Source organism: Neovison vison, chromosome 6, assembly GCF_020171115.1.
Source record: "Neovison vison isolate M4711 chromosome 6, ASM_NN_V1, whole genome shotgun sequence".
Classification (NCBI taxonomy): domain Eukaryota; kingdom Metazoa; phylum Chordata; class Mammalia; order Carnivora; family Mustelidae; genus Neogale; species Neogale vison.
Genome location: NC_058096.1, coordinates 126,020,802 through 126,035,860, shown reverse-complemented (window position 1 = coordinate 126,035,860; position 15,059 = coordinate 126,020,802). Strand labels below are relative to the sequence as shown.

Genomic DNA, 15,059 nt, shown 5'->3' with positions numbered 1-15,059 from the left:
ACCAGACAATGCATCTAAGGTTTCCAGGCCTGGTCTCTGTGGACGGCCTGAAGGGGTCCCTGCATAGGGAACCACAGAGTAAAGCAGGTGTTGGGTTCAGAAGACAAGTCTCAGAGGCCCTGACTCCGGGCCAGGGAGGCTGCTGTTTGGGTGGCTGACCCCTTCTGGGGATTGATTGGGGTCAGCCACCAGGAATACCATCAGCAACCAAATACTGGTCAGTTTGAGGGGGCTAGTGATAGAGGATGGGGGTGCCGTAGGGTAAGAGGAGGTTTCAGGAAACCCAGCTCCCCCTGACCACCCAGAGTTACCTCTTGCTTCTGAGCTGCATGCTTTCCCTGAAGTTCCTTCATTTTTCTCTTCCATTCTGCTTTCTGAAAAAGATAAACAGGACTCTGGATATCAGAATGTACTACAAAGCTACAGGAATTAAAAAGTGCTGGCTCATGATTAGGCAGAGTAGTAAAAAGAACAAAAAGCCCAGACAAAGACTCGGGGGTGGTGGGGGACAGAATCTTACTCTAGGGGAAATAGATTATTGACAAATGGAGTTCAAACAGGTGGTTAACTGCCTGGAAAAAAAATATATGAACTTGAATCTTTATTTCATATCTTAAACCAAAATAAATTTTAGGTGGGTCAAAGATTTAAACTTAAAAATTGGAAGTGATATCAGTAAAACGGTACCATAAGAAATTCCAGCTCTCAAACCACCCACAGGTGCGGATTCCTCTGTGGGAGCCCAGGAACCCAGCTGAGAGTTTCTGACACTTCAAAAGAGAAAAACAAAAAACAAAAAAAAAAAAAAAAATAAACCTGAGAATAGATGCATTCCAGAGAAGTTTCACTTTACCTGCCTCAGCTCTCCCCAAGGAGGCACAGTTTGATGCCTAGAGAGACACCCCCTCAGCCTGCAATTTTTCCCATGAAGGAAAGTGAGAGCAAGTGAGCACCCACCACCCCAGCCTCATGGGGTGCTGCCCAGGAGGCCCACTTCTTTCCCCGGCCCTCAGAACTGGGGGACAGAGCCAAAGCAGCCTGTGGTGCCCAGCATGGGGATCTCAACAACCATCCACAGATCCGACTGGCTGGTTTGTAGACACCAGGAGGTGTAAGATGAGAAGTATTTACCTGCAACCAATATTAAGTTATTATCAGCTTAAAATAGACTGCTGTACTATAAGATGGCTTATGTAAATCTCACACTAACCACAAAAAAACTATAGCAAATATGCAAAAGGTGAAGGAATCAACGCATACCATTACAAAATAAAACCATCACATCAAAATGGAATTCAGCAAGAGAGAAGGAAAGGAACAAAGTAACTACAAAACAGTCTGAAAACAATTAACAAAATGGCAATAGTAAGTCCTTACTCACCATTAATTACTTTAAATTTAAATGGACCAAGTTCTCCAATCAAAAGACACAGAGTGACTGAATGGATTAGAAAAACAAGATCCAGCTATAGGCTGCCTACAAGAGATTCATCTCAAGGTCACACATAGGCTGAAACTGAAGGGATGGGAAAAGATATTTCATGCAAACCACAACCAGGAGAATGGGGTAGCTATAATTCCGTCAAAGGCTTTAAGTAAAAAACCGTTACATGAGAATAGTCACTATATAATGATAAAGTGGTTAATTCATCAATATAACAATTGTAAATACAGAAGCATCCAAAATCAGAGCACCTAAACGTATAAAGCAAATATTAATACAACTGAGGGGAGAAACAGCAATACAGTAAGAGTATGGGGCTTCAATGGCACACTTTCAACAACGGAAAGATAATCCATGCAGAAAACCAAAAGGGAACACTAGACTCGAATGTCACTATAGACCAAATGGGCAAGACAGACATATACAGAACATTCCACACAAAAGGAGAACCACCTATGGAATGTGAAAAAATATTTTGCAAACCACATATCTGATAGGGGGCTCACATCCAAATTATAAGGAACTTCTATACCTCAGTACAAAAAGAAAAAAAAAATTAATAGACAAAGAGGCTGAATAGACATTTCCCCAAAGAAGGCCTACAACATTAGACATTAGTGAGCACAAAAATGTAAATCAAACCACAGTGAGATACCACACCTTACACCTGCAAGATGGCTATTATTAAAATAGATATAGGTAGATAGATAGATATATAAAACAGGTGTTGGTGAGGATGTGAAGAAAAGAGGATCCTCATACACTGCTGGAGGGAATATAAATTGGTGTAGTTATTATGAAAAACAGAGTGGAAGTACCTCAAAAATTAAAAATAGACTTACTCATTTCTCCTGGATATCTCCCAGGTAGACATGAGATGTATTTGTTAATAAACTTGTTTGTTTTTGTTATTAAAAAAAAAATTTAAGGGTGCCTCAGTGGCTCAGTCAGTTAAGCATCTAACTTTTGATTTCAGCTCAGGGTCATGAGATGAGCCCCACAATGGGCTCTGTGCTCTGAGTACAGTCTGTTTGTACCTCTTCCCCTGCACCTCCCCTCTTGCAAATGCCCTCTCTCTCTTTCTCAAACAAATAAATAAATAATTTTAAAAAATTAAAAACAGAACTAACATGTAATCCAACAACCCCACTTCTTGATACTGATCCAAAAAAACTGAAATCAGGATCTCAAAGAGATACCCTCCCATGTCCATTGCAGCATTATTCACAATAGCCAAAACAGGGAAACCTAATAATCCACTGATAGATGAATAATAAAGCAAACATGGTACATACATACACTGGAATACTATTCAGTCTTAAAAAAGAAGGAAATCCTGCATCAACATGAATGAACCTAGAAGACGTTACACTATATGAAACAAACCAGATAAGAAAGACACAAACACTGTATGATCTCACTTACTTGTGGAATCTAAAACCCATAGAAACAGAGAGAATGGTAGTTGCCAGGGGTTAAGATGGGGAGAAAGTGGGAAGGTTATGGTCAAAGGGTACAAGGTTTGTTCTACAAGGTATGTTGTATATTTAAAATTAGCTAAGAAGGTAGATCTTATGTTGTGTTATCACCACACACACAAAGAAAATAATAATAATAATAATAAAGAGGGTGGGAAGAAACTTTGGGAGGTGATAGATATGACTGTGCCCTGATGTGGTGATGGTTTCAAAGGTAAATACTTATTCCCAAACTCACTGAGTCATGTACACCAAATATGCACAACTTCTTACATGCCAATCATACCTTAATAAAGAGGGACGTATGAATGAAGGAATAAATAAATAAATAAGGCCTTAAAGGAAACACAGAAACATTTTCTTTTTAAACCTCAGAGTGGCCATATACAAAAGATTGATAATTTGATCATTTTGACCACATAAACATTATTAATTTCATATGGCCAACAAAACTGGAGGCACAATATTGTGGGGTTAACAACCACAAGAACAAGGACGCCTGGGTGACTCAGTCAGTTAAGCATCTGCCTTTGGCTCAGGTCATGATCCCAAGGTCCAGGGATTGAGTCCAGCATTGTACTCCCAGCTCAGCAGGGAGCCTGCTTCTCCCTCTGCCTGCTGCTCTCCCTGCTTGTGCACTCTCTCTCTCTCTCTCTCTGACAAGTATGTAAATAAAATCTTTTTTAAAAATTAAATAACCACAAGAACAAGAAAAGTTTGGGTTAAGTTCCATATATCATAGAAACTCTCAAATTGGTAAGGAAATCCATAGACAAGGAGGCAAATGATGAGAACAGAGGTCATTTCTTAAAGTGAAACCTGTAAAACATTGTAGTAAAAACAATTTACCAATCTCAGTTAGACTTTAAGCTCTTTCTTTTTTTTTTTTTTAAAGATTTTATTTATTTATTTGATAGACAGAGATGACAAGTAGGCAGAGAGGCAGGCAGGGATACAGGCAGAGAGACAGGAGGAAGCAGGCTCTCCACGGAGCAGAGAGCCCGATGCGGGGCTCGATCCCAGGACCCCGGGATCATGACCTGAGCCGAAGGCAGAGGCTTTAACCCACTGAGCCACCCAGGCGCCCCAATTAGACTTTAAGCTCTTTCTTAACAATCTTAACAAGCAGAAGCAGAAGCACAATCTGATAGAATGATCAGGTCCTTCCTTGTCCTGGAGCAATCAGTGACACAGACCAAATGTAGCTGGACCATTGTAAGATTCCTCCAGCGGTGGCCGGAGCCACCTCCTGCAGCCTCAAGAAAGCAGACTGGGTCCCAGCCTCTCCAACTCCACACACAGGGGCCTCTCAGCAGCAGCATGAAATCGGCCTGGGTGGGAAAACTTACACTATGGACAATGGCAACTGCTACAAATTAAAGCTTTTTTCGGTCCAGAGAGTGGTTGTTGGATATTTACCATCACCAACAAGATCCACTGGAAATGCCTTCAAAACAGGAGACTGTCACACTTCCTTAGAGTTGTTTTCAACTGGGTTGGAACCAAAATGAGGGTGAAGGTACCCAGTAAGGGACATAACTGTATGTATTTTGAAAAGATGCCAAGCAAACCTGATATTGCTCCCATGTATATACCAGCCTCACCTGAGAACCCTAAGAATCTGATCCCATGCTTTCATGTATCGGCAGAAGGTCTGCAAAGGTAAAACCTGATGTCTTCCACATGAAAAATGCTCAACATCATTAGCCATCAGGGAAATATGAATCAAAACCACAATGAGATACCACCTTACACCAGTCAGAATGGCAAAAATTAACAAGACAGGAAACAACTGTTGACGAGGATGTGGAGAAAGGGGAACCTCCTACATTGTTGGTAGGAACGCAAGTTGGTGCAGCCACTGGAAAACAGCATGGAGGTTCCTCAAAAAGTTGGAAAATAGAGCTACCCTATGACCCAGCAATTGCACTACGGGATATTTACCCCAAATATATAGATGTAGTGAAAAAAGGGGGCATATGCACCCCATTGTTTACAGGAGCAACGTCCACAATAGCCAAACTGTGGAAGGAGCTGGGATGCCCTTCAACAGACAAATGGATAAAGAAGATGTAATCCATATACACAATGGAATACTACTCAGCCATCAGAAAGGATGAATGCCCAACTTTTGCATCAACATGGATGGAACTGGAGACGATTATGTTAAGTGAAGTAAGTCAAGCAGAGAAAGACAATTATCATGTGGTTTCACTCTTATATGGAACATAAGCAATAGCACAGAGGACCATAGGGGAAAGGAAGGAAATCCAAAGGGGGAGAAATCAGAGAGGGAGATGAACCATGAGAGACTATGGACCCCAGGAAACAACCCGAGGGTTTCAGAGGGGAGGAGGGAGTGGGGGGTAACTAGGTGATGGGTATTAAGGAGGGCATGTGCTGTGACGAGCACTGGGTATTATAAGCCACTAATGAATCACTGAACAATGCATCAAAAACTAATGATGTACTATACAATGGCTAACTGAACATACTAAAATAATAATAATAATAAAATAGAAAATATCAAACTGCATAATGCATAGAGAAGATATTGTTTTGTTTAAAATATATTTCCATTTTATTTGTACATACATGAACACATCAACATAGGTCTATCTGCATATGTGCACATATATGTATATGTAAAATGTAAAATTTTCTTACTGTGCATGAATTCAAAAATTTTAAAGGTTAAAAAAAAACAAAAACAAAACAAAACAAAAACCTAATGTCTTCCAACTTTCATAAAGCCAAGAGCAAAACTGAGAGACTTGGTTGAAAACAATATGGCTGGCTGTGGGGAAAAGGGCAAGAGCCCTCAGCTCACCTGAATGTCCATCTTCTCCCTCAGGACCTGGAGCTCCTGAGTCTGCCTGAGTCGCTCCTCAGACTCCTCATCCCGCAGTGACCCGAGATTGGACTCCACCACACTGTGGGACTGCAGCACCTGCAGTTTCTGAAAAGTCAGGGCCCAGTTTTATTCAGATGAAGATCTAATCTTGATGTTGTCTTTTATACGGTCAGAAGGGCCCACCACACCCCACCACAAACTCCAGCTTGTCTTCACCGGACATCTATGTGCCTGCATATAATCACACAAGTCTGCATTCCCCTCCACGAGGGTTCCCCTAAGAGCTCAGTGCTTACGCAGGAGAAGCAGGCACCCATGGACAAAAAGAATTCAAGAGCAGAATTTCAACTGCACTGAAATTCAACTGTACCCAAAGCCCAAAGCTCACCAGACATTTCTGCCCCCATTTCCTCCTCAGTCTTGAATACGCTGAAGAGAATCAGACGCTTAGAGGCTTTGGGAGGGTCTCATGCACTCTGGACCATTCCCTGAGCACTCCTGTCCCTCTTCCCATCAAAAAATGCTGGCTGTCACCAAGAAGGCCTGGCTTTGCCTGGCTTGGAGTGGTGTCACCAATACCTAGTGATTCCTGAGCATGCAGTGTGTAATCTGAAGGAAAAGGCACAGAAAGGGGGATCCAAGAGAACAGGCCTTGCCACCTGTGGTTACACTTTTAAACATACCACTTCTGCAGTCACAAAAGCAAATTATCTCCATCTCTATTACCACACCAAACTCACAAGCCCCCCCCATTAAAGCTTTAAAGAACTGCACGTCCCTGAGTTTAACTTGTTACCATTCTTCAACTCTTCTAGACTGCTAAAGCAGTATCAGGTAAAATCTTAACCATTTCTAATTGAGTATTATCATAGAGTAAAATGCTTTTTCAAGTGTATGTGCAACCCTCAGCTTCTGATGTGTCATTACTGTCTTCACACCGATGTTTAGACAACCAGAGAGCAGGATTTCTCAGCATCACAAACCTTCATGGCAATTTCCATTCAACTAGGGACTCCTTTGGCAGCTGGATTTACCCTACATCTTCTCTCAAGTTCTCTCTGCAGTCAGGCAACTTAGCCAAAGTAAGCTCACAGGCCTTGGTATCAAAGAGAAAATTTTGAGGAGAAACATCTTCAAGAAGTATTTCCCTTTCATTGGCCCTCCTAACACCAAGGGGAATCTTTTCTTGTGTAATGAGACAGACAGTCTTACTGTGTTATTCATTCCCATGGTAAATGAAATCTTATCTTTTTCTCCCCTAAATAAGAAGAAAAACTAACAAAGTAATTATCCAAATACACTGAGATGTGTGTATCCAGTTTGGTTCCTATAATAATAAAGTGTCACTTGAGAGGAGATGGGGGAGACATACGGACACAAAAACACAGCATAAGCAATTCTATAGAGGAAAGACCAAAAAAATGATGTTCCAGTTTAGGAAAATGTGATCCAACTTAAAAAGAAACCATGGATGGTAAGAATTATGTCCTTATTTACCAAAACTTCAAATTTCTGAACTGAAGGAACCCTCTGAGGTGGTTTCTGAACAATAACTCCAAATTCAAACCAATACCTATCTATCAAATGTCTAGTCAGCTAACACCATGTTGGGAGAGGAATGGGAGTCAGCAGGGGTGTGGGCGAGCTCAGGAATGATGAGCACAGAGTTGGTAAGAGCATGAGCTCCATGGGGTAGAGTGGCATCTTGTCGCCCACATATCATCCCTGACCACATGCGGGAACATTTAGGATGGGAGGACTTGGGTCACTAGAGATAACCACACACACACACATCATCTCAACCCCAAAGCCTTCCCCATCCATGACTTCCCATCTCAGATTGAGATGATGGACCACCCAAGATCCCACGCATATCCTATAACAATCTCCTCCTGGAAAAGTTGTCCAGATGTTTCTTTAGCAAAACGTAGAATGATTGTGAGAAATGCGATCAGACAGTTCATTTTCGGTTTGAAGTGGCGGGGGGGTGGGAGGTTGGGGTACCAGGTGGTGGGTATTATAGAGGGCACAGCTTGCATGGAGCACTGGGTGTGGTGAAAAAATAATGAATAATGTTTTTCTGAAAATAAATAAATTGGGGAAAAAAATCAATAAAAAAAATATATTCTCCTTGATGCTAGAAGGACCAATAATTAGAGCTAAATATATTCTGAACATATTTCTCCTCAAAACATTTTCAACCATACAGTCATACAGGCTTATATGGGAAGATACAGTCCAGGGATAATAACCTATAATAAAGTTTTCCTGAATAAACCTGACAGTAGACCCAGTAGAAGAACAGAGGCTTTGAAGTTTCAAAAGTCAAGTTCAAATCCCAGGTCTACCTCTTAGTAGCTGTGTGACCTCATAACATGGGGCCTCAATGTCTTCTCCTGCAAAGGAGGAATGATAATAGCTTTCTTTTAAGGAACTTTAAAAAAGAAATAAGTAAATGGATATTGTACCTACTTTGAGAATGTTATGGTTGTTTTGTTGTTGTGAGGATTAAAAGTTAATGTATATATATAAAGTGACCCACACAGGAGCTGGAAACCAGTAACTACAGTCAGTAAATCTTATTATTATGTGTGATCTCCACAGACCCCAGTAGAATGCCTGGCAGGTAGGCAGCACTCAACTTACAATTTGCTGGGAGAAAAGTGCATTCATTTAAATTCCGCCTCATCTCTTGTCCAGTGATGAAAGAAAGCCCTTTGCAAAAATAAAGATAATGTCTGGGAAGTTCTTACTACATACCAGACAATGTTAAGTGCTGTCTGTGTGCTAATGTAGCCCTTTCAGCAGCCTATCTTACAGAAAAGAAACTGAGGCACAAGAAGGTTAAGTAACTCACCTAAGGTCACACAGCCAATATATGACAGAACAGCGATTTGATTCCTGGCACCGGCCTCTGTTACCCGGCCTCACATTATATTAGCCCAAATGGCAGATGAAATAAAACTAGTACAAACTAAGAAATTTTGAGAATAAACAGCTTTTTAGCAAAAGAACTTTCAATGCTTTTGTGTTAGGTACCTCTTCTAGTGCAGAGTTATGGCTCGCAACACTTTTAAATTCATCCCAAAATAATTTTCTTAGCTTGTCTATTTCCTCATATAGCTTGGCCCGCTCTTTTTCTTTCCATTCATCAAATTCTTTCTTAGCTTCTATTTCCTTCTGACGGGTGATCTCTGCTTCCTGGAAAGAAAAGCAAGAACAATAGACTCATTAATTCCACATTATGGCAAATATTGATTGAGAAAATGCTAGGGCTCCTTGTCTGGGCAAGTCACTATGGAGACCCAAAGAACATTCATTACCACAGTCCCCATCGTTTGGTCATGGAGTGGGACAAGTCTTATCTGAACTGTAAAGACCCTTAAGGATAGGGACCCTGTCTTTTCTCTCTCTTTGTTCGAGGCATAGTTGACGCTCGATAAACAAGGAATGATAAAATGAGGAAATGAATGAAGAATGACTACATGAAGGAAGGAGTGAGGCAAGTTTACATATTTTCATTCTACAATTATCTACTAAATGCATCCCTGAGACTGGACTTTGGAGTTTATCCAGTCTTTGTTCTCAAAAAAGCGAACCAGCCAGGTAAAGTAAGAAGCTAACATTCTGGTCCAAATGCTCTCACAGGGTGCCAGAAAAGGCAGGAAAGTGAAATTCTCCGCTTTACATTTGGTCATACAGATCTGGAAAAATAATTGAGTTTTCCTTCCCAGACAACCCAAAATCATTTGCCACACTCAGGAAGATGCCACCCTGGTGCCAACTCCCAGCAGCAAAAAACCAGCCAGACTTCTGGTCCTGTGGGAGACAGGTGCCCCATGGGTCTCCTGGGTAGTCCACAAGCGGCTCTCCCCGGTGCCTCCTCTCCATGCCCACCTGCAGCTGCCGCTGCCTCTCCGCCTCCCTCTGGGCTTCCAGCTCTCCTTGGGTCCATTTTAGCTTGGCCCGAAGTTCTTCCAACACCTCCTCCACTGGCTGTTCCTGCTTCTTCTGCTTCTCTGGGGGGTCCACGAGAAGAAAGGGTGGCCAGTTTAAGTGAAAAAGTGAGTGGAGCGCCGTTCCTCGCCTATGCAATCAGCCACACCTCAGGCTGAGACCAGTTCTGCCACTTCCATTGGACATTGACCAGGGGCAAGTGACTTAACCTCCCCGACCCTCAGTTTTCCCAAGTTGGAAAATGAAGATAACAGCACCCAGCTCAGATGGGTTGTTGTGAGGATGAAATGTGATAGTGCAAAGTGCTTAGCATATTGCCTGGCCTGACAGCTCCATAAACGTGAACTATGATTGCCATTGAAAATAACTATTTGGGCAGTCCTGACTCATGCATATGTAAACACGAGATCAGTAGAGTAACAGAAGCAGAATACGAAATAGCACGGGCACAGTGATTATTGATACAAAAAACATATCAATGGGTCCTGACAGCCATCAGAGAGGAGTTGAACATAGTGAAGATAATTGTAGTTTGAAGTTCACTTTGTTCAGAAACACAGCAAAGTATTAAGTTTCAAATGGAAAAAAAAAGCAGCATGTATTATGAAGGAAAATTTCAGCCAAGATTGCTTTAAGTGCATGGATGCTTTAACTTTTCTAAGATTAATTAAAAAAGGATGAATTGTAAGAGAACATTCTAACTAAACCACATACTTATAAACCAAGAGTTACAGGTTAATGAAAAAGACACCAATAGTCCTTGAACATTTGTTACTTTTTAAAGTACCTTTAGTTCCTATTAGATAGATGGCATCATTATTAAAACTCTAAGCCTGTCTCTGAAATGAGATATGGTTTTCCCCAGACTGGACTTCTTGGAAACAAGCAATTTTTAGATGTAGTGGAAATTAATTTGGGTTAACAAAGTGATTTGAGATAGTATGAAAAAGAAGAACAGGGGTATCTGAAAAGCCAGCTGCCTGAGAATAAAAAGATCATGAACATTAATTTAGCAAAAGTTGCCTTAAGAACATATTTTCCCTCTCCTTCAGCACTTAACCTTAAGAAAATAACAAGGAATATGCACAAAGATTTATATACGGGAATGTTGATCATCATATGATTTCCAAAAGGGAAATTTATGAGTAACCCATATAAAGTACAAAGTAATTTTAATCGTGAAATAAATTATGATAATCAGAGGATGGGATACTATGCAGCCATTAAAAATCATATTTTCCAAGATGACTGAATGACATTGAAAATGTAATATATTCTTAATTGAAGATAAGCAACAGTTAAAACTGCATAGTATAGGATTATATATGTACACAGAAAAATAATAACATAGAACAAACCAAAGTATTAACTAGCTGATACTGTCCATGGTTTTTATTTTCTCTTTTCTACACTTCTGTATTTAAATTTTCCAGGTCAAGGGACACCTGGGTAGCTCAGCCAATTAAGCTTCTGCCTTCAGTTCGGGTCATGATGCCAGAGTCCTGGGATTGAGTTCCACATCAGGCTCCTTGCTCAGTGGGAAGCCTGCTTCTCCCACTGCCTCTGCTCCCCCCACTTGTGTGCTCGCTCTCTCTCTCTCTCTCTCTCTCTGGCACATAAATAAATAAATAAATCTTTTTAAAAATCAACAAACATTTTAAAAAGATAAATTAAATTAAAAAAATTTTTTCCAGGTCAAAGACATTTTTCCCAGCTTTTTATTGTGGTAAAATATATATACTATAAAATTCAGCATTTAACCATTTTTAAATGTACAGTTCAATGGTGTTAAATGCATTCATAATTCATAATGCTGTGCAACCATCACCACCATCCACTTCCATAACTCTTTACATTCTTGTAAAACAAAAACTCTATATGCTTTAAGTAACTCCCATGGACCCCCTCCCCCGGCCCCCCACAACCATCACTTTACTTTCTGTTTCTATTTTGATGACTCTAGGTACCTTGTATCAGTGGAATCACACAGAATTTGTCCTTTTGAGACTGACTAACTTCACTTACCATAATATCCTCAAGGTTCATCCATGTCGTAACATGCTACATAATTTCCTTTTTAAGGCTGAATCATATTCCCTTGCATGTATATACCACATTTTGTTTATCTAGTCATCTGTTTATGGACATTTGGGTACTCCGACATCTTAGCCACTGTGAATAATGCTGCTATGAACATCGGTATACAAATATCTCTTCAAAGACATGTCTTTTTATCAGAAAAACTCATTTAAGAAGAAGAAAATCTGGGGGCGCCTGGGTGGCTCAGTGGGTTAAAGCCTCTGCCTTTGGCTCAGGTCATGATCCCAGGGTCCTGGGATCAAGTCCCACATCGGGCTTTCTGCTCGGCAGAGAGTCTGCTTCCCCCCTCCCCTGCCTGCCTCTCTGCCTACTTGTGATCTGTCTGTCAAATAAATAAATAAAATCTTTAAAAAAAAAAAGAAGTAGAAAATCTGTTTTCCTTTAGCAGTCTCCAATACAGAGCCAAGAAGAATTAGATATATAATAAATGCATAACAATTAACTAAATGGTGCTGTTTTAAAACTCTAAGTCTGCTCTTTGAAAAGGAAATTAAAATGAAAAAAATAAGAAAAAAGTTTTATTTAATGAGATTTTTATATTTATATGATTTATATTTTCATATTTGTATTTATTTTTTGTGTTAATAGCTATTTCTTATAAACCACAAATGTAGATATAAAGAATGTAAATCTCTTTATGAGGGAACATACAGTCTCTCTACTTGTTTTGGAATTTGAAATGGTAAAATTAAAGTGATTAAGTCATAGTTAGCTCATGTACATACAAAATGTCAAAGACCTGGTCTAACTGCTCATTAACCCAACTTAAACCCCTTCCTAGTTAGCATCAAAAAATAGCAGATTCATAGGAGAATGGAAGGTGAGGACCCTTCAGAGTCATGCCATTTGACTGCCCCATTCACAGCAAAAGCCACTGAGACTCAGAGGGGGTGCATTGACTGTGGTCACATCATAGAAAGGAATAGAGCTAACACCAGAACTTACCTATCTGACTCCCTTCTTCTCTACACACATGGTCAGAAACCCTTCCAGGCCCACATGGGATGGGTCCCCCACCACCCCACGGTAGATGGTGGGATCATCCCCTTCTTTACTGGATAAGGTCTGAGGACAGCTGTGAAGGTCTACATGCCCCACACCCACTGCAGACCAGCCCAGACTCTTCGACCATCCCAGGAGGGCCTCCTGCACTCACCGCCTTCTGCTGTGCCTGTGTGCCTGCGTTGGATATGGCCCCGGAGGAAGGTGGCATTCATAAACGTCTTGTCACACAGATGGCACTGCACAGAAGGGAAATGGTGGTAAGCCAGGATTACATCACCTGGCTCAACCTGGTGTCCTCCCAATATCAAAATTCCCATTTCCGTGGGCTTCCAGGGCTGCTTCAGAAATGAAGATTTGATCTGAATGCTACAGTGCCCTGGGAACTGGTGAGCACTGACTAGGTATTTGAGGACACCAAGGAATTCTTGTTGGTTTTTTCAAGGCATGATGATGCTCTTGTGTTTATATTTAAAAGTGAGAGTCCTTGCCTTTTAGAGATACATACTGAAATAGGTATAGATAACACCATACACTTAACACACTTCAAAGTGACACAGGGGTGGGGCAAGTGGGTAGGGGAACACATGCAAAAATATTGCTAGTTGATAATGATTGGGATGGGTAATGTACAGATGAAGGTTCATTACACTACTCTCTCTTTTGTACACGTTTAAAAATCTTCACACTACAAAGGAAAAAAAAAAAAAAAAAAAAGAAAGCCAATGCCCGGGTCCCACCCCTGGGGTTGAGAACAACCAGAGCAGAGGATAGAAGATAGTAGTGTCTCTAATTCCACTTCACTCTCCTCAAGCATTTCAGACACTGCCAATCTATCATATCATCTTTTCACTGTAAAATTTCAAACTTTCTCCAACACAACAAAATTGCAGGTTGCCAATCCTACTCAAGCAGACTAAGAGGACAGATTATTTGCGATCTTTACACAAATGTGACAGAAATTGCCAGTTGTCTCCCAAGACCCATTTTCCCTCTTTCCTCAGTAATAGAAACCCTTATTTTTAGCTGGTCGTAAGGTTAATGAGAATAAACAATTTATGCTCCAACCTCCCTTGCCATGTGACTAAATTCTGGCCAATGACATATAAGCAGAAGTGATATATGCAACTTCTAGAAAGTATCATTAAGGGAGTTAGGACCGTACAGTACCAGCTCCTTCTTCCTCTGACAACAGAACTCCCAAGTTTTCTTCAGGGGAATCACCCTGCTCCTCACTCTCCATCCACAGGCTTCTGTCCATCCCCAGCTCCAAGGTGGGACATGCGACCTAGACCAAAACCAGTCGCAATCCTGAATTCCCAGGGACCTGTGAGTGGCTCCCAGATGGATAGGAGATCAAAAACAGCCAAATACAGGACACAGTGAAAAATGGTCCAGGTCTCTGGGACCAAAGTGGGCCTTCTATCATGCCAGCCTTGAACCTGGGAAAATGAGATACTGGCACTGGTGGCCCAACTTCCTACCACACAGACAGACTCTTTCTGAGAATGGAACCCACACTAAAGAAGAGTTGCCAACAGCTACAGAAAAACAAACTAATTTCTAGTGCCATCATCTGATTCCAAGGACAAGCCACATATGAGTCCCACGAGAGCTCTGGATTTTTCAGTTAAAGTAACCAATAAATTCTTTATTGGCCTAAACCAAGTTAAACTGCTGCTCTGGCATTTACTACTGAAAGGATTCTGACCTTTTTATCATAATTAAAATTGTATCACCCCACCCACCCCCAGACTATGAATTTCTTGAACACCTGAGCCAGCATGACTTGTGCCTGCCTCCTCAGAGCCTGGTCCAGGGCCAGGCCCCCACAGCAATTCATGAAAGTGCAATGTCCTCAGGCCACATTTGCCATGCAGATGCAAATGTTCATATGCCACTCCAGGTAATGAAATGTCACTAGGTTGAATGATGGAGTCACTTTCGGGAATGGGGCTGGCAGTACCACCGTACCAGTCGTTTGCTACAGACTGATTCTACACACACACACACACACACACACGCACACACGCCTTTTTATATCACACTGCTACATACAAACAAACCTTTCAAACACACACACTCACACCCTCCATAAATACACACACCCTTACACACATATATATCCTTCATTCATTCATTCATTCATATACACACACACACACACACACACACGAACCATAAATATATCTTTAGGTGCATACTTCACACACAAACATACGTT

The 15,059-nt window shown here is 41.1% G+C and overlaps 1 protein-coding gene across 4 annotated transcripts in view; it reads right to left on the bottom strand.

The window, feature by feature from the left end:
* The window catches only part of DZIP1L (DAZ interacting zinc finger protein 1 like), a 44,013-nt gene that overhangs the window by 17,390 nt on the left and 11,564 nt on the right, over positions 1 to 15,059 (bottom strand). For all 4 annotated transcript variants that reach the window (XM_044252291.1, XM_044252292.1, XM_044252290.1 and 1 more), the window contains exons 5-9: positions 12,990 to 13,074; positions 9,674 to 9,795; positions 8,816 to 8,977; positions 5,753 to 5,881; positions 312 to 374 (exon numbers count right to left, since the gene is read on the bottom strand). In XM_044252291.1, coding sequence (XP_044108226.1) covers positions 312 to 374; positions 5,753 to 5,881; positions 8,816 to 8,977; positions 9,674 to 9,795; positions 12,990 to 13,074 — 561 coding nt within the window. The remainder of the gene's footprint in view (positions 1 to 311; positions 375 to 5,752; positions 5,882 to 8,815; positions 8,978 to 9,673; positions 9,796 to 12,989; positions 13,075 to 15,059) is intronic.